The following is a 20129-nucleotide window of genomic DNA, read 5'->3' as shown; positions in this document are numbered from 1 at the left end:
GCCATTTGCATTGACATAGCAACCTTGTGAGCTTAGCAAAAGCCCTCCTACTCATCTCCATCATTGATCCATCATCATTGTGAGATTGGGAGAGAATCCAAGTGCATTGCTTGAGTGATTGCATCTAGAGGCACTTGGTATTTGTGTTTCGCTGTGGGATTCACTTGTTTCTCTTGGTGGTTGCCACCACCTAGATGGCTTGGAGCAGTGGAGGAGGATTGGCACAAGTTGGTGATTGTTCGTGGCCATCTCCGGCGATTGTGAGGGGATTTGTACCTTCCTCGGCGGAGTGCCGAAAGGTAACTCTAGTGGATTGCTTGTGTCATTGAGTTACCTCACTTGTGGGTAGGTTCTTGCGGTGTCCAATTGTGTGGACGAGGTTTGTGCAACACCTCTTAGCCGCCGAACCACCAAGTGTTGGTCGACACAACGGGGACGTAGCGTGCTGGCAAGCACGTGAACCTCGGGAGAAAATTGGTTGTCTCTTGCCCTTTGGTATTCTCTCGGTGATTGATAAAGTATTCATCTTGTGATTGATTCATTTCTCTACGCGGCGATATAATCACCTCACTTACTCATTTACATTTCCGCAAACTAGCTATAACAAGCTCTTTAGTGTAGCTAGAATTGAGAGCTTGCTTTGTGGATTAAGTTCATCTAGTGGAGCTCTTTAGTGTAGCAATTGTGAGAGCTCTTAGTGAGTAGTGACCTTGTAAATTGCGTGCCTAGTGATCATAATAACTAGAATTGTTGGATAGGTGGCTTGTAACCCTTATAGAGCTAGAGCAAGTTTGTATTTTGCTATTTGTTATACTAATCAAAATGCTCTAGTCGGTTTGTAGATTTTTAAATAGGCTATTCACCCCCCTCTAGCCATATTAGGACCTTTCACCGTGCCTAGAGGGCCCTCTAGGCGCGGCCGTCGAGTCGTCCTCGCTCTCCGCCCCTTCTCCCCTTCGTCGAGGTCTGAGAGTTATGGAAAGGAGTGAGGTGGAGAAGGTGAAATCGTGCGGGGGCTTTTTGGCTAAAAAGCCAGCAGCAGCTGCCGAGGGTCACATGTGCCTCACGTTCTCCACATCGACTGCTTGACACCGCTTGGGCTGTTTAGAACCTAGATGGACTAAATTAAGTAGATTGGGGAGCCTAGAGTGCAATTTCATAGTTTAGGGACCCAGACGAAATCAGTCCAATATTTTAAGGATCGGACGTGAAATTTACTCTACATGAATGGTTTTGGGACATTGCATTTGTCATACAACCAGCTCCCTCAAAAGTCCACCCTTGAGATTGGGAAAAAGTCCCAGTCCCCATGAGAATATCATACATACACTGATACACCCCCATATGTATCGTTTAAGGTGGCAAGAAAAAACATATGGTCACAAAAGAAGGCATTTGACATTGCCTTTCCAGCCCCTGTGCTGTAGGACAGAAACCTCAGGCAGCTTATGATGTTGCATTTGCCAAACAATTATTATTATTATTTTTAAGGGCATTTTGCATTTCCAAATATGTCCAGTTCCTTTGTAACAGACACCCCATCAGTCCGAAAGTGGTAGAGAGATCTAGGGGGCGTGCTAGAGTCCGACCAATCGGACGGTAACATCCGTCTGGCTGCTTTCCCGCCGAATTATTCCTGCCGAACCCCGTGCCGACCAAGGCTGCAACGCGCGCCGCGCGGGAAGCACATTTAGGTGCGCAGGAAGTGGAGGACTGAGCAAGTACAGATTATTTTTTCCATTTCATTGATTTGCCTGTGGTACAAACTAAAAAAAATCGTAACTAATAAAGTATCCAAATTAAATTCCGATTGCACCATTGTGTTTTCTATAATAAATGCTTCAAAACAAGACTCCACATAGATATATTTAGATAAAGTTCATTAACGAACATTAATTTCACAAAGATAGAACATTTTCTTTTATTGAGCAGAGATGATGTTCTAGACTTGTTCTGTCTTCGTAAGAAAAATGTTCTCTTTTTAGAAGAACAATATTCTAGTTTTAGGTTCATGAATTTGGTAGTATAATATACATAAAAATAAATACATAACATAAACATCGCATATATATTACTTAAACATCACTAAATACATTATAGAACACCACATGTATACCGTGTGAACATAAAAAAACACCATAGAACATCACATGTATACTATGAGAACATCGCATGTATATTACGCGAACATCGTATACATCGCTGCTCTTCGTAGAGTACGCTTCGTGGGCCGCCTTCGTCCCTAGCCTGTTTCTGCCTTACTTGCCAACAGACGGGACTAGCTGCTGATCAATGCGGGAAATCATTGGCGTGCTTTTCCGGTCTGAATAGTTCGGACCGGAAGATTTCTAGAGATCTAGCCCCCAAGAAACTTTGTCCTCTTGATCAGAGACCGTGATTTTGTCCAAGAGATCAAGAAGATCCTCCCAGAGAGACATATCTCCATTGCTCATAAAAGTCTAAAACTTCTCCTAAAGCTGATTTGCCATTCTCCTGCCACATGAATATTCAGCCACCGTGACTATGGGATTATTATCACAGATTTTCTGACTTTGAGTATTCAGATTCAGGTCTGGTATGACTTTGAATATACAATTTCTAATACTGAAGGAGGGATATTGCATATCTAGATTTGGCCATGGAGGAGTGGGCAGAAAATATCCGTTGCATTTTTCATCTCTAATAAATTTACATATGAAGTTGTGTAGTTCTAAAAGAAATTTTATTTCCTTCCTTCCGTAGAAATGTGTCGGTATTGTGTGTCGTTTATTTAGTTGTTCCTCATGGATGTCACTCACAAACCTTCAGAATGGAGTACCGTATTATAGGGTCATCCCATGAATTTGAATTTTGATTATTATAGGGTCATCCCATGAATTTGAATTTTGATTTTTGATGGGAGGAACTCCCTAGGCGATATTTTTAATCTAGAAAGGTAGACGCGTATACACATGGGTGGCTAGAAAACTAGTTAAAATCAGTTTCTCATGGAGGTACCCACAAACTTTTTATTTGTGAGAGCACAAAACATATTCCTATGAGAGTTTAGTGATATCAAACCAAACAAATTGACTAGATTCAGAGTTATAGTAGGATGATCTGTAATCAATGCACCCCTCAAAGCAAAAATCCTGCTATTTTGTGCGATTGACCACAGAAGGCCTTGTTTGGATGCACATGTATATATCTCAATCCATATGTGTTGGAGTGGATTGAGAGTAGAACTTAGTTTAATTTCCACCCCAATCCACTTCAACACCGGTAGATTTAGGTGAAGTGCATTCAAACAAGCCTGAAGGCATCATGAAAGCATATCACAGACAATCTATTTCTACGAGACAAGAAAAAATATTTCGTGTAACAAAAGTTAGATTTTGCTGCAACATCATATACAGATAGCAGACGCTAAGGTTTGGAAAGTTGAGAACTAACATCATAGACACTAGCAACTGCTGCCCGCGCTTCGCTGCGGGTGATGTGCTTGGAATAGGAAAAATCTTGGGAAATATGGCTCATATGTCTAATATGTTTTCTCATCGCGTTACTACGAAATGTTGGTCTATTTGGTACATTAAATGGGAAAATATGGGAAAGAAAGGTAACATGACTTTTTTCATTACAATGTTGTAAACGAACATAGAGGTTGGTTGTCATTACATGGTGTCTATTCTAGGGCAGCAAATCAATGACATTGGCTAGGATTACATTATAGGTAGAAAGAGCAAAAACTACAACACAAGTAGGATCCACTCCCCTTAGGCGAAACTGCAACACATTTCGTAAATCTAGAATGACAAAAGATTACACGGCGTCGAACACTAAATTACACCGGGATTTAAAGTTACACGGTTAAGAGCAACCTAGTACAACCAAGGCTTACTCCAGAAGTCGGGATATACGAGGGCAATGGAGAAACAACAAGATAATTATTATCCAAAACATGGCGTATGACCAACAGATCCAGAAAGAAGAGATTGAGAAGTCAAACATCATGAACCCTAAGACCAAACTAACCAATGGTAGACTTGAACTTCTTCGAAAACCAGATCCCTTCTTCTCAGATTACACCATCGCCTCTCTCAGACGAACCTAGTTCCACAATGATGACTGGATCTCATAGCTCTGCTTAGGATTCGAGAGGGATGGGGATGAAGAAGAAGTGCAAGGACCAAGGGCATCTTATAGTGGCGAACGGAGATGGGGCGCAGCGCACCAGAAGTGGAGACGGCATGGATGGGATACACTATCGGTTCACGCTGTGGGGATACAGCCGGGCATGGCACGCTCCCTACGTAAGCGAGCAGAGGGGGGATAAAGGAGAGGAGAGAGGGTTCGCTCGACGAGGGAGGCGTGCGGGTGGCCATGTTCCCTAAAGAAGAAAGAAGGGAGGGGGTCCGGTACAAGGACGAGGGCGAGGATCAAGAGCGGACCAGAGGCCGGGAAAAGGAGAAGCGCACAGTGCACGAGGACAGCAAGTGCGGCACGATGTCGTAGACATGCGAGGATAGGGTGCTAATGGGTCCAACACCGACGGTGTCCGCGGAGCACGCGGTGACAGCGACCCAGCGTGTGTAGCGTGGTCGAGCTGGGCACAGTGCCTGGGACTTGACATCCACTCAGGCTTTCTAAGCACTCCCTACTACCCAAGGCTAACTTTTCCCAGGTGTTCTTCTTTCCTTGCCTTCCTTGTCCACAGTATGCGCCAACCTTTGTATGAAGTGAGATCGCAACATACATGCTTCCTCCGAAACCACCTCCTCTTATTTACTTTGAGAGAACACTATTTCATCAACCTGTTGTGGATTCCCCGTTCAAACACCCGAATATTTGTATCAAAAGTGGTATGGCGGTGTAACTTGGTAAATGTACTTGGTCAACAACCTCGATACTAGTGCGTGCCAAGCAGCGTCACCATGTGGCAGCTGTTCCACATGGGCCCTCGATTTCGTCGTGGCACCACAAGCTATTAACCAGGCAACTACTACCAACTTACACGCAATGAAGATGGTGGGGTCATAGACCATAGAATTAGAGGAGTATTGCAAGGGAAGATTCAAACAAGGGTTCATTTCACAACAAGGGACAAGGACTTTAAATCCAACAATGGATTTGATTTAAAGAGATTCAAGCGTTCTACTGGGATACCCATAATTAGTCGATACAGTGTCCTATGCTATCCAATCACGGCTGGTCTGCTCGCATCCAAATGGTAATTTCTCTTGTAACCCACTTAACATCGCCCTCGAAAACCCTAAGCACGTCTAACGAGACTTAAGGTAGATGGACGCAATAACACAGCGAAATAAATAAAATGCATATTCCGAATGTCCTTATCCTGGTACAACATATAGACACTTACTCTCCCATTCTCGACACATCGTTCACCTTTCCTATGATTGGACTACCTCAACAACTACGAACGAAATACAACAAAAAGATTACAATACCGGTGGACAGCGACGAAAGACACTACTAACTACGGGTACATCATCCCAAGGTAACTAATCTACTTTGGACCACGCATCTTCATTCCCAGGCTCGGCGGATTCTTCTACCGCCCTGGCTATGGATCTGCCTCCTCTCCTAGCAACGGCTGAGTGAGAGGAATCAAGGGTCTACTTCTAGCACTTCCGAGGGTGGAGGTGCTGGCGGTACTGCAACACCGGTTCTCCTTCTTTCTGGCGGGTGGATAGGGATCCCCTCCATGATCAAGGGATCCTGCTGTTCAGCAGTCAGCGTCCTCTACTTGGCCCTGGTGACAAGGAAGGCCTCTCCCAACTGATGGGCATGTTGATCTTTAGCCTCCTTCAAAGCTTCCGACATGGCAGTCTCCTGACTCTTAATGGCTGCCGCACTGGCATGCGCTTCGGCAAGCTGCACCTGGAGCATCCTGGAGAAGATCTCGGCTTCCTCGGCTCGCCGAAGGCACTTCCTCAGCTCCGAGGCTTGCTGGTCATATTGCTCATCCAGAGCAAGCAAGCACGTGGTCAAGTGCACCACGGTAGGACTATCTTCTTGCGCATACCGCCCTTGCAAAGCCTCTATGCGAGCCCTCCATGCCCGTTGATTCTTTTCCAAAGGTGGAAAGAACCTCATGGGGTTACGGGTAATGGGCTCTTCATAGATCTGGCAAAGGTACCGCAAGGCTCTATGGGCCATAGCCTGGTAGGTGTCGACGAAGCAAACCCAGTTGCGGTCACATTCTAGGCTTCAGTGATGTCGGGGAACTCTTCACTCTTCCCAATATAGACGGTAACTTCACAACGCTCAGTGCCATGCTTTTCATACTCACGGCCCTCATACTCGGGACAATCTTTGACTCCGAGTTTTTGCAGGGTGGCATACAGGATCTTGGGGAAACCCTCAATGTTCAAGCAGTAACTACTAACCCAGGCTCCTGCCATCGCTGGCGGTGGTTGCAAGGAAGGACTGAGCAAAAAGCTAGATCAAAAGGAAAAGCTAGGCGAGCCAAAGTGCACCGAGCGGTGGTAACAACGGCTAAGCCAGACCCTGCTTATAAAGGCAGAGCTGTCAGTGGTCGTGGTGCGGTCCACCAAGGTTCCAGCATGAGATCACTATAAATGAATCGACTAAATTTTTCACGTGTTCGAGGCGAGCGATGTCTGAGGCAATTAATGACTAATACGGCTGCAAGACAAGGTTCCGACAAGAGCCTAGAAAAGAGTACGGGGAGACACAAGTCACGGCAGGCGTGAAACACAGGCGACGCGAAGCACAAAGCCACAAGGAACGGGCGCCTCTACATGCATGGGTGCAGATGCAAGTATGGTAGCCATAGTAATGGCGACCAACCCCAACCACCGATCACCTCGGGAGCAACGTGCACACAAACCAAGCTGTGTCTTAGATGCATGGATGCATGTGCAAGTACAAATGTTCCTGCATGGTCGATGAATCGTTTTTATCTGATGGTAAGGAGGAGAGGCATTAAATGTGTTCACCTGCCCGACTTGTTTTTATCTAATGGTAGCATGGAGGGGATGCATTAAATGTGTCCACCTGCTTTCAACCCACCCTGCATAGGTGAAGATGTCCAGTACTTTTAAATTTACTGAGTGAATTTCTGGATAGCTTAGGGAATGGCCTCGGATACTGCTCGTCTTGTGCGCGTAAAAATCCTGTCGCTTTCCTTTTATTGTTCTCCATGCTAGACTAAATGGTGGACTGCGCCAGGACCAATGACCGCTCCTTCACTACAAAAGGCCTAGCCTAGCCACTTGGTACCACCACTCGGTGAGTCTCAGCTCACCTAGCCTTTCTCCCGAGCAAGCTTCTCGCTCGATCCTTCCTTGTAGCCATCATCCACCAAGGATGGCAGGAGCCTGGGTTAGCAGCTATTGCCTGAACGCTGAGAGTTTTCCCAAAATCTTGTATGCCACCTTGCAAAAACTCGGAGTCAAGGATCGCCCCGAGTATGAGGGTCGTTAGCATGAGAAACATGGCACTGAGCGATGTGAGGTCACCATCTACATTGGGAAGAGTGAGGAGTTCCTCGATATCACTAAAGCTTGGAATGTGACCGCAATTGGGTTTCGCTTCGTCGACACCTACCAAGTTGTGGCCCACAAAGCCTTGCAGCATCTTTGCCAGATCTATGAAGAGCCAATTGCTCATACCCCCATGAAGTTCTTTCCACCTTTGGAAAAGAATCGATGGGTATGGAGGGCTCGCATGGAGGCTTTGCAAGGGCGGGACGTGCAAGAAGACAACCCAACTGTGGTACATCTGGCCACGTATTTGATTGCTCCGGATGAGAAGTATGACCGGCAGGCCTCGGAGCTGAGGAAGTGCCTCCGCCGAGCCGAGGAAGCCGAGATCTTCTCCAGGATGCTCGAAGTGCAACTCGCTGAGGCGCACGCCAATGTGGCAGCCATAGAAAGTCGTGAGACTGCCATGGCGGAAGCCCTGAAGGAGGCTAAAGATCGGCACACCCAGCAGCTAGGGGATGCTTATCTGGTCACAAGGGCCAAGCGTAGGACGCTTGACACAGAAAGGCAGGAACCCTTGGTCTTGGAGGGAATCCCTGTCCACCCACCAGAAAGAAGGAGAATCGGTGTTGTAGTACCACCAGCACCTCCACCCTCGGAGGTATCAGAAGTAGAGTCCTTGCTTCCCCTCACTCAGCCACCACCACGAGAGGAGACAGATCCTTAGCTAGTGCAGAAGAAGAACCAACCGAGGCCGGGAATGAAGCCGTTTGGTCCGACGAAGTAGATGAGTTGTCCTAGGGGACATGTACCCGTAGTTAGTAGTGCTTTTCATCACCATCCTCTAGTGTTGTAATCTTTCCATTGTATTTCATCCATAGATGTTAAGAATCGTCGGGTCGTAGGAGCCAAACGATGTGTTGAGAATGGGAGAGGGAGTGCATATATGTTGTACTCGTATAAGGGCGTTTTGGACGTGCATTTTGCTTCATCCGTTGTGTTTGTTATGTCTATTTACCCTTAGACCTCGTTAGACTTACTTAGGGTTCTCGAGGCAAAAATCAAACGGGTTACAAGAAAAGCAACCATTCAGATGGAAGCAGGCCAGCTATGATTGGGAATGAATCGCAAAGGAGGTAAAAAATTAAAGCCGCCTTTTCACAAATTAAAGACCTCCCACTAACATAGTGTAGGTTTTCATTTTCAAGTTGTATGTTTGACCTAAGACCGCATGCAAATTAAAGCCACGCGCACCGCCAGTGGCCACTCACCCGCGCTTCTTTTCTCGCACACTGGTGCCGTCCTCTCAGCGTCACGGCGTTTGTCTCTTCTGCACCGCCACCCACCGTATGTTGCACCACCGCCCCACGACACCACTCGTGATGTCACCTCCATTGGCCCGCTGCTGCCGCTGCTATCCCCCACAAACCTGATTCCCTTAGCCCCCAATGCTGCTCAGTGCCGCCAATAATGGCGCGCACCCACCCTCTAAACCCGCCATCAATCGCCTATAAAACACCCCCCATTCCCCCTTCACAACAAGACACTCCACACTCAACACTAATCACCCGCATAAGCCCCCTATTCAAATGCCAACCTATTTCAACATTTTAAGAAGAAGCCTGAGATAAGTGTTGCAAGCTAGAGACTATCGAATAAAACATCAAGCAGGAGTCGGAGTACATTGTTAGAAGCAAGAAGCTGACATTCTCAAGATGTGCTTAGATGAAGATAAGCTCACCATGACCATCTTTGCTATCCTAACTCCTACTATGGTGGCATCAATCATATTGTATATCCTTGTAATGCGCCCGCTACCCTACGAGAGGCCCTGAGATAGTTGTTAAAATAAGAAGAGCTAAATAAATATTCAAGCTTCACGGATTTATTCAAATTTCGAGGGCATGAGGCCTGTCCACAACTTGACTACACATGCCCCTAGAACACCCGAGTGCTGAGCAGACAATCCCCAAATTAAATGTTATGATTAGTTTATGAAACAAGAAATTTAAACTATGCATTACACAATCTTGTTTGGTTCATCTCACAATTGACTCTACATGATATCACACGTTTAGAAACAACAGGATAAAACTTACTATTCAGATTAGCCTTATATTCAGTCCCCTTGGGACATCCTATTTGTTCCGACCAACAAGTTTCAGCCCCCAGCTCAAGTCGTCACAGTGCTGGATGTACGGCACATCCTTTGAGATGTCCGTCGCCCACTGCTTCAGACGACAATCATAGCTCGGTGGTTTGTGGAAGCACGACTCCATGGACACGTCCCAGCCGCACGGCGGATCGGGCACGGTAGAGCTGTTGGTAGCCTTGTATAGCACCCACGGCCGCACGCCGCCGAGCCCCTGCGCCACGTAACCGAACGTCGACATGCCGGTGGTCACCAGCACATCAGTCAGGCTCAACAGGTATATCTCGGCCCACGCCTTGTGCTCGTGCGACCTGGCGCCGGAGCGCTGGTACTCCTCATGGCTCGGCTGGTGCGCGCTCACCGCCTCGCCGGCCACAACTCGTATAACTCTGTTCCTCATTTCCAGGTCCCTCCATTGATCATACAAGTTGAAAATTCATCTTACTATTTTCATCCTTTTCAGTCCTTGATGCTGGCCCTTCACAAATTTAAAACATCAGAGAATCTCAAGAAATATTCAATGATACTGAGCCCCGTGTTCTCTTCGCACTCTGTTGTGGGATGTTCTCTTCACCTGCGGTAAGTGAATGGGTAACAATGGAACTCTGTTACCAAGAAATTCTGTTTCCATTGTGCACAGTAAAGGTGCCATAACACTTGAACCGTATTCTTTCCCTATTACCATTTTGAAAATGATGACTTCCTATCACCCAGGTAAGGATTTTCTCTACTGAAAATGTTCGAGCTGAGCTTCAGGAATCAATGAGCGACTACATCCGAGCATCAGTTGGTATAAATGACAAGGGAGAGCTTATAGTCCCCAAGTTACTGCAGAGTTATGCCAAAGGCATTGTGGAGGACTCTCTACTCGCCGACTGGATCTGCCGTCATCTAACACTAGACCAAGTCGCTGCAATCCAAGATACATCATCGTCGCATAAGCAACGCCTTCTTGGAGTGCGCAGTTTCAGCGTCATCCCACTTGATTCAAGATTCCGGTACCTATTCTTGTCCAAAAACAGTAGGTGCCAGAACTGAAACAAACTGCCGGAGTGTTCGGCTGGTCGAAAAGCCGCGGGTGCTGATTTGTATGGCTGATTTTTTTAGAGAGAAAAGTATTGTACCGTGGCTTATAAGCCAGCAAATAAGCTGGCTTATAAGCGTTTGCTCTATGTGCAGAAAGCCACAAGAGTGGGCGTTTGACATAGTGAAAATGAAAAAAAAGTAAGTTAGCTGTGCTGTACATTTTGTAAATTTTGGGGTCACTAGGATTCTTCTCTGTATGTAAAATTCAGTTAGCTTTTGTACATCGAGCAAACCCAAAATATAACTGGAGATTTGGATGGTTCAGTTTCAGGTTAGTGGCTTAATTATTGCCAAGTAACCCAAAATTATCCTGCAAATTCACAGCCAGTAAACCTGCATCATGCCTCTTGGGTATGTACATCCAGCAAAGTGAACTATGGCTACGACTGAACTTTACAAGGCGATTGCTCAACCGAGCGAGCATTCATTTCTGAATAGGTTCGATGTCGATGAGGAGGCCCTGAGACGGGTACGGCAGCGAAAACCTGGAGAAGCTGCGGTCGCAGCCGGCGGCGAGCTTCCACCTGAAGATCGTCACGATGTGGTGCACGGCCACCAGCGTCTCCACCCTGGCGAACTCGTTCCCGGTGCAGATGCGCGCGCTGCCGCCGAAGGGAACGAGGGCGAAGGGCGGCACCGCCGACGCGTTATCGAACTGAGCCGGGTCGAACCTGCCGGGCTCCGGGAAGATGGCCGGGTCCCACTGCGTCATGTTGGCCGCGTGGATCACCTGCCAGCCCTTGGGTATGATGTAGCCGCCGTACTCGACGTCCTCCACCGTCTTCCTCATCATGGTGAACACCGGAGGCACCATCCGCAGCGCCTCCAGCGCCGCCGCCTAGGTGTACCGCATCTTGCCGAGGTCCTCCCACGAGGCCACGACAGAGCCTCCCCGGCCACCTTGCTCCGTGCAATCTCTTCTTGCTCTGATCGGATTGTATCATCCATGGATTAGAACAACCCATCAGCGTGTCTGCTAGAGCTTAGCTATGATGAAGGGAATTACCCTGGACAACTTTGTCGTAGGCGTCCTTGTCGGCGTCGAGCTACCGGATGAGGAAGGTGAGGAGGGCGGCGGTGGTGTCGTGCGTGGCGACCATGAGAAACATGACGCTATCGATGATCTCCTCGTCAGGCAGGCCCTCCGAGAGCATGAGGCTGACAACGTCGCTGGCCAGCGAGCACTCCCCGTGCTCCAGCTTGGCCCTCCTCTCATAGATGACCCCGACGACGGCGCGCCGCCCACGCTGGCTCGCGGCGAGGCACCGGCTCCTTGTGCAGGCACGCCGCCACGAACCCGCGCAGCTCTGCTGACGCCTCTGCATCCTCCGGCACGGACGAGGGCTCCCCGTCGTAGATGGCCTGCTTCAGCTCCTCAGCAGACGGCTTCTGTACTCCAGGCAAGAGGGAGAGCCGCCCTAAGAAGAGCTCCAGGTCAGGTACCGGCGCGGGCATTGGGCGCGAACCGCTCGGGGCTCAAGTACATCCTAGTGCCGCCGGTGATGGGGACCTGGAGGTGCTCGTCGGAGCCGCCGTAGAGGCTCCTGGAAAGGTTGAAATCGCTGATCTTGATTTCCCCGCGGGTGTTGGCGAGGAGGTTGTCGAGCTTCACGTCGAGGCGCGCGATGCCGCGGGAGTGGAGCTGAGCCAGCCCAACGACGTAGTGCGCGGCCACCTCGGCGACGGCTGCCTCCGAGATTCCTAGCCCCTCGCGCCGCCGCAGGAGATCGCCGAGAGACCCGGCGTCCATGTACTCCAGCACGAAAGCGCCCTTGCCACCGGGCCCACGGAGCAGGGCGTGGAAGTCGACAACATGCGGCGGAGCACCTCGGCCTCCACCTCCACAATGAGCGGGTCCGGGTCGAATGACAGCTTGAGCGCGAAGACCGAGCGAAAGTTCTAGTTTGGTTTTGGTTAATTGATAAAATCCTAAGTGCTAACCTAGTTTATCAAAGTGATTATGAGATAGGTAGCACTACTCCAAGTGATGAAGCAATAGCGAAGATCATGACAATGGTGATGACATGGTGATGATCAAATGCTTAAACTTGGAAAAGAAGAAAGAGAAAAACAAAAGGCTCAAGGCAAAGGTAAAATTGTATGAGCCATTTTGTTTCGGTGATCAAGACACTTAGCGAGTGTGATCACATTTAGGATAGATAGTCGTACTATTAAGAGGAGTGAAACTCGTATCGAAATGCGGTTATCAAAGTGCCACTAGATGCTCTAATTCATTGTATATGCATTTAGGATCTAGTGGGGTACTAACACCCTTGACAAAGTTTATGAAAATATGCTAACATATGTGCACAAGGTGATACACTTGGTGGTTGGCACATTTGAGCAAGGGTGAAGGAGATAGAGTCGAAAAGGAGTGAGTCGCGCTGTTAACAGAGTGACCGGACGCGTCCGGTATGGTGACCAGACACGTCCGGTATTTGGCGACGTACTAAGTGACCGGACGCGTCCGGTCGCCACACCGGACACGTTCGGACGCGTCCGGTATGATTCAGCGAAGGCAGTGCAGTCGATCGGACGCTGGCAGCGTCCGGTCCCGTGTGACCGGACGCGTCCGGTCGTCCATGGGTGCTTACTGTACTCGACCGGACACTGAGGCTCAACGTCCGGTCAGTTTCTACCTGACGCGTTCGGTCGGCCCTGGTGGCTTACTGGACTCGACCGAACTCGGCGGTGCAGCGTCCGGTCAATTAAGTCTCTGCGTCCGGTGTGAGTGTCCGGTCGTCGGTAGATTAAGTAGCAATGGCTATGATGGTTTGAACTGGACACGTGGCAGTCTAGGGGCTACCGGACACGTCCGGTATGCCGACCGGACGCGTCCGGTATTTATGACCGGAGCGTCCGGTCAGTTGGACTGCAGCGTCCGGTCAGCCCGCGTTATGCCCAGTGAAGGGGTATAACGGTTCTATTTGATAGGGGCTTCTATTTAAAGCCCCATGGCCGGTTCAAGCTTATACTCTTGCACATTTTCATTGACATAGCAACCTTGTGAGCTTAGCCAAAGCCCTCCCACTCATCTCCATCATTGATCCATCATCATTGTGAGATTGGGAGAGAATCTAAGTGCATTGCTTGAGTGATTGCATCTAGAGGCACTTGGCATTCGTATTGCGCTGCGGATTTCGCTTGTTTCTCTTGGTGGTTGCCACCACCTAGACGGCTCGGTGCAGCGGAGGAGGATCAGCACGAGTTGGTGATTGTTCGTGGCCGTCTCCGGTGATTATGAGGGGAGTTGTACCTTCTCCGACGGAGCGCCGAAAGGTAACTCTAGTAAATTGCTCGTGTCATTGAGTTACCTCACTTGTGGGTCAGTTCTTGCGGTGTCCTATTGTGTGGACGAGGTTTGTGAAACACCTCTTAGACGCCGAACCACCAAGTGTTGGTCGACACAACGGGGACGTAGCGTGTTGGCAAGCACGTGAACCTCGGGAGAAAATCGATTGTCTCTTGTCTTTGGTATTCTTCCGGTGATTGGCTATATATTTATCTTGTGATTGGTTCATCCCCTACACGGCAGTATAATCACCCTACTCACTTATTTACATTCTTGCAAACTAGTTGATACAAGCTCTTTAGTGTAATTAGAATTGAGAGCTTGCTTTATTATATATATTCATCTAGTTGAGCTCTTTAGAGTAGCAAGATTGAGAGCTCTTAGTGAGTAGTTACATAGCAAGTTTGTGTGTCTAAGTAATCATTGCAACTAGAATTGTTGATAGGTGGCTTGCAACCCTTGTAGAGCTAGAGCAAGTTTGCATTACGCTATTTGTCATACTAATTAAATTGCTCTAGTTGATTTGTAGAATTTTAAATAGGCTATTCACCCCCTCTAGCCATACTAGGACCTTTCACCGCGCCAGTGCGGCAATGGCGTGCCTTGCAGACCCTGGCTAAGCCGCCCTCGACGAGGTCGCCGATCCAATCGAGGTCCGATAGCCGCAGCTCCTCTGGCGCCGACGCTGGAGCTGCCATCGGCACGGAGGCCGTCAATCTCAGCTGGTGCGGCGGAGCGGCACTGGCCCGGCGGAGTACAAATGTTTCGGTGAATTGTTGGGGAGGCATTAAATTTGTCTATCTGCCCCATTTGTCTTTATCTGATGTAGCGGCCAGCATACAAACAAGCAAGTGTCAGCAGTACACCCGCACACACAAACAGATACCTCATGTATGCATGCAAAGCAAGGCTCCAACATCATGCACGCACATATACTCGCACGCGTGCCGACCACCATGCTAATTAGGCACCGACTATGCATGCCGAGAATCCACCGTCCCCTATTACGCGTCAACGTCCATTAACATGTCGCGTACAATCACTAGGGATGCCTTACTTCATTGAATGCATCCAACTGCTTCATCTATCCCCTAACGAATACACGGAGGAAGGCTGGTTGTGGAATGCACGGAGAAAGACCGGTTATGACGCGCTTCATCTGAGCCGTTGAATTTCTATCTAACGCACCAGCTAAATAGAACGTACGTGGACACCCTGGGAGGCCGCCGGCGCGCCATATATCTTTAATATGTACATACATCCTATGAGAACTAACAAGTACACTATAGAATGAAGATTGCTGCCAGTATTTTTTTTACGTGGCCCAACAGAACAATCACCAAGGTTGTTCATCCTAATATATCCCCTTCGAGTTCATCACAGTAGGATCATACAAGAAAATTATTCATGCCATCTTGAGTTTTTCATTGTGCACTGTGTAGTTCATTCACTGATAAGCCAGGCTGCTTCGACAAGATTATATTGCCATCAGGATCCATCTTATACTGCTGTGGCAGGGTTCTATTGTCGGTAACGATTCTGCAATGTTCCCATGACTCGGCATGCATGCTGATGCCAAGATAGTGTATATGGTCATGCACGCTGTTTCCACTCACAGACCTAGAAAGCAGAAAACATGATGTTAAGAGGGGCATCAGTATGATAGAATTAATAAACCACAGAAAAAGTTTGTATGAGTGTGAGAGGGACCTGCTACAAGTCGGGTCTTCTCCAGAATCATCACAAATTTCCGCAATCGAATATATGATGAGGCTTCCTAGGCCAACATTATGAATCCATACCTAGAAGAATGACATAATTGGGATGTGCCATAAAATCGTTGACACAATTAAATCATAGCTAATTTTCATCATGTATCTTAAGAAAACATCAACACAATACTAGATCACGTTGCTAGCAAAGGTAAAAGGGAAGCAAGCTAAACACATACCTCTCGGGGGAAATGGTGGTATGTCTTTTGTGGAAAGTAGTGATAGTATGGGGGTAAATGAGGTACAATATCATGTGCATTGGTCACTCGAATTGCATTCGGCAAATATCTTTTGAAATTAGAAGCAAATATAGCATTGCCAATCCGAGGTTGCCCAAATGTCATGAGTGTCACATCCTTGAACCCAAGATTAACCTACAAGAACACAGAAATTTGGGTTTTCATAGGGCATAAAATGAAATGTGACGAAGGAAAAAAAAAAGCCTTTAATCCACCAAAAATCAATAGCATGGACTTCATATGCTCGAGGCAACATTTATGTCCATGCTGAAAAGGTATCGCATCACATATACAAAATGTGTAAAACCATCTGGGAGAACATATAGTTACATACATCTTTAGTCTGAGGATAGGAAGTTTGCCAAAAGATAAGATCTATGCTCAGACCAATGTTCTTAATTTTATCTGGTATTGGTACTGGAAGGATTCTCAAGAAATATTAGCAGTAGTCATCCCATAAAATGTAAAAGTGCTTGATCTAATAATTTTGAAATTAAGTGGCTACCATTGTTTTGAGTGGAAGGGACAAACCTAGATGGACTTGTATTTGTGATAAGAAGTACTAAAGTTGAGAAAGAAAAGCACCCTCCCTCATTCGATGTGGCCAACTTCTAAGCATAGAAAAAAAGATTTCCATGGCAAATTTTGTTACTCACAACAAGATCAAGGGCGCAAAATGAAGCCATAGCTCCTCCCATGGAATGTCCTGTGACCATGATGGGAATATCACCATACAGTTCCCTAGTACTTTTAATACCTCTGACAACTCCGTCACGCATTGTTGTGTTATGGTAAGCAGAATAAAATCCACTATGAACCTATAAGGTAGAAGACCAACATTTATAGTGTCCGCAATCTGCATGAGTGGAGTTTCATCATAATTACAAAGACCATGCTCACCTTTGCTTCAGGCATGCCTGGGTAGTCAAGATCAAGTTGTTTCCAGAATAAGTCTTCTATCCAGTTCTGAATGCTGAAAAATAAGAGTAATAAAACTTTTGCAGAAGAATAAATTGCATATACTTTCATATCTATATTTGCCTGGCTTGATTGTTAATTTAAAATGCCACACATTTTAGCACCTATGGCATCCAGAAGATTGGATAGCAAACTTTTCCAAAGAACCAGAATTTCAAGGGCACCATTTTAAAAGTAAGAAAAAGTGGTAAGAGATATAATAACTTCCTGGACACAATCCAGCATATGCATCAGAATTTTTACCTGTTTTCTTGAGTGCCCCTGAACACAACTATAACTGCATTCATGTCTCTATTAAATCCAACATATGCCTGACTCATCATAAACACAACCATCAATATAAGCAAAAGCCTATTACTAGGTGAAAAGAAAACGATTCAGGTGCACTGGCAGAAGTAGTAACCTGTAAGCAATTTTTCACATCAACAATCAGCTCTATCACCTCGAACCCCTGAGTCACCAAATAAATTTAATGAAGATTTCACACCAAGCCAAATGTGAATTTGAAAAACATTGGTAAAATCGTAGAATGTTTTACGATAATGACAAATATAAAATACCTCTGTTAAGTCAGAACATCTTTCACACGTCCATGTAAACAGTTGGGTCAGGTCAGCAGTATAGACCTGCACAAAAGCACCAAGTTCAACTCCACAAGGAATGCACACTAGAAACGGAGGTATTCACCAATAACATAATCCAACGTGGATGTGGAAGATGACAGCATCAAGAAGGTCAGATGAGCTCACAGCAGAAGTATATTCAGCAAGTGTCCGGGCAAGCGCTGGGTCATATATGGGTGCATGTTTGGTCTTGAATTCTGAATCGAAAAGGCAGGGGTAAAATGAGAATACAATGAAATGCGCAATACATAAGACACGACAAGAAGGAAGCAGACTAGTTTGACTGCGAATTCTTGGAGGTTATGCCGATTGCCGACACATTGTGTATGTATGCACGAGCATCTTCAAGAGACAACCTTCCGTTTCACAAACAGCATGGATGTTCAAGGCATATAAGTACTGCTAATCGTCTAGCGCTAAACAATACCCTAAGCTAAATACATCACTGATCGCCCACATTCCCCACGAAGACTGGGTAAAAATAACCGGCAGGCAGAGTACGCTTGAAACATTCTCGGGAACGGTAGGGGAAACAAAATCAAAAGATAGATTTTTCTTTTCCTTTTCGACGGCGAAAAACTGGAGGACCAAAGAAGGGCCAACAACCTACCTCTCCCGGAGCAAAGCACAAGCAGGCACATCAAAACGGCTGCCGCGAGCCATCTCCGCGGCTCCATGGCCTGCAGCCGAAGCGCAAGAACCGGAGCGAAACCGCCCCCAAGCTGCGAGGAGGAAGACCAAAATCCTGCCCGAATTGGGCAAGAAAACAACGGAATCCGTCTTCACGGAGACAGGACCGGCGAAAATTGTACGGGGAGGAATCAGCCCAACCGCGAGGGATCAATGATTGGGGGTTTGGTGCCCGACGAAGGATTTAGGAGCCATTATTATACATACATACACGATTCGAGTTTGAGATGTATAGGGCAAGTAAAGAGAAGGGAATACAGAAGAGAAGAGAGAGAAAAGATAACAGCGAGGATTTAGGAGCCATTATGGGATTTATGTATAAATCGTGGGGTTATCTGGCAAAAGACGATCCATCCTTAAGGGATTTAGACGATTGGACGTATTTCGCCTTCGGGCTGGATAGTGATTGGGCTCGGCGTTTAATTGCCCCGTTTGTTTTGCTTGTCTGATAAGTCATGATTGAAAGCACTGTTGGCTAATTTGTTGTGAGAAAAAAATATTATTCGTTGGCTAAAAAAATACGGTTTATAAGCCAAGTAAACAGGACGAATAAAGGAGGAAAAGGCTCTTTAGAAAAAGTCTAAGAGTTTTAAAAAAAAGGTCTAAGAGTGTATTTGGTAGAATTCCAAAAACATGTCAAGTCAAAGATTTAATAAGCCATAATTTTAGCTATCATTTAGCTTTCTACAAAACTAACAATTTCTCACATTTAACTTCAAATATATGACATTTTTTTGCCTAACTTTTCGTTACCAAATCTTTGGCTACAAACCGGTCCTAAGTTCCCTAGACTGTCGTACTTGTCTGATTTTGCTCTTTAAACTACAAACTAAATTTTTTTTATATCTTTTAACTTTTAAAACCTTTTATTTTTGTACCTGGGATGGTTTTGTAATGTGGCGTCACATCAATCAAAGGAGATAAATAAGACTAGGGGATAAATCGACTAAGAATATTTAAAAAACATAAAAAAATTTATAACAATTTTTTTTTTCAAAAAAGTATATATTCTAATAAAAAAACATCCGAGGTACAAAAACTATGGTCACGTGCCTAGAAAAAAAATTATAGGAGTTGCTAATAAACATGTGCCTAGAAAAAATTTTGTACAATGAGCATATCCCCTCCTAGCGGACTTAGTATAAGGCGACTAATCACGCAGAAGACAACCTTTGCCGCCCTGACGCCTATCCACTGGTCCGCCATGTGCCTGATATGCGTGAGGATTTGCACAATCATGGAGGAGGCTTAGCGAAAGCACCTTCCATTCCTCTTCTTCCATAGTTCCCAGGCCACTAGAGCGAATAGAGAGATATTTGCCACAAGATCAACTTGCATAACCAATTTTAGATGAAGTTCAGGTTGTATTGGCCCCTCAAACGCAGCCCTTGAGAAATTTCTTTGTACAGTCAACTGGTCTAATAAAAACTCATCTTTAGACAACGGAACTGAAGTGTTTTTATTATTTACAGCAGATCTTTATCTCTGGATTCTGGAACGAACGACTATGCTTGATCTGTAGCAGTGTTTTGCTAGTTCGTTGCCTCGTTGGAGTGAACATGTGCCAGTGCTGTGCTGCACCAGTATCACATCACATGATGGATGTCTAATTTCCTGAGGACTGCGCGGCATTTTCTCTTATCATCATCAGCTCATGCAGCATATATAAACTGCGTCATTGACGAACCCAGGGAGGAAGACAGATTGATGCAAAAACTGAGGGTCTGATGCACGAACTCCGTCGAGCCCAGGCGCAAAGCGGAAGACAAGACACAGATGGATCCCATGCATGCGGCACAACTGCGCATAGTTTCTTTTGCTAAAAAAAAAACTGCGCATAGTTTCCTTT

At 46.5% G+C, this 20129-nt stretch overlaps 3 protein-coding genes and 1 pseudogene across 3 annotated transcripts; all 4 read right to left on the bottom strand.

The window, feature by feature from the left end:
* Nucleotides 1-9586: 9586 nt before the first annotated feature.
* LOC136510760 (galactoside 2-alpha-L-fucosyltransferase-like) lies at nt 9587-10000 on the bottom strand. Its single transcript, XM_066505106.1, has one exon. It carries the CDS (start codon nt 9998-10000, stop codon nt 9587-9589), a length of 414 nt encoding a protein of 137 aa, XP_066361203.1.
* A 1110-nt stretch (nt 10001-11110) lies between these two features.
* LOC136510759 (beta-amyrin 28-monooxygenase-like) lies at nt 11111-11500 on the bottom strand. Its single transcript, XM_066505105.1, has one exon. It carries the CDS (start codon nt 11498-11500, stop codon nt 11111-11113), a length of 390 nt encoding a protein of 129 aa, XP_066361202.1.
* LOC136511930 (mitogen-activated protein kinase kinase 9-like) lies at nt 11330-15114 on the bottom strand (annotated as a pseudogene).
* A 155-nt stretch (nt 15115-15269) lies between these two features.
* On the bottom strand, nt 15270-18566 carry LOC136511928 (lipase-like). The gene is made up of 10 exons (XM_066505950.1): nt 18201-18566; nt 17717-17787; nt 17528-17593; nt 17371-17418; nt 17211-17278; nt 16890-16962; nt 16646-16807; nt 15930-16124; nt 15689-15780; nt 15270-15598 (listed from the first exon to the last, which is right to left on the bottom strand). Exons 1-10 carry the CDS (start codon nt 18265-18267, stop codon nt 15403-15405), a joined length of 1038 nt encoding a protein of 345 aa, XP_066362047.1. The 5' UTR covers nt 18268-18566; the 3' UTR covers nt 15270-15402.
* Between the last annotated feature and the right edge of the window lie 1563 nt (nt 18567-20129).

Source organism: Miscanthus floridulus, chromosome 16 (assembly GCF_019320115.1).
Source record: "Miscanthus floridulus cultivar M001 chromosome 16, ASM1932011v1, whole genome shotgun sequence".
NCBI classification, from domain to species: Eukaryota; Viridiplantae; Streptophyta; class Magnoliopsida; order Poales; family Poaceae; genus Miscanthus; species Miscanthus floridulus.
Note: the sequence above shows the minus strand (reverse complement) of the source record. Positions and strands in the feature narration are given on the sequence as shown.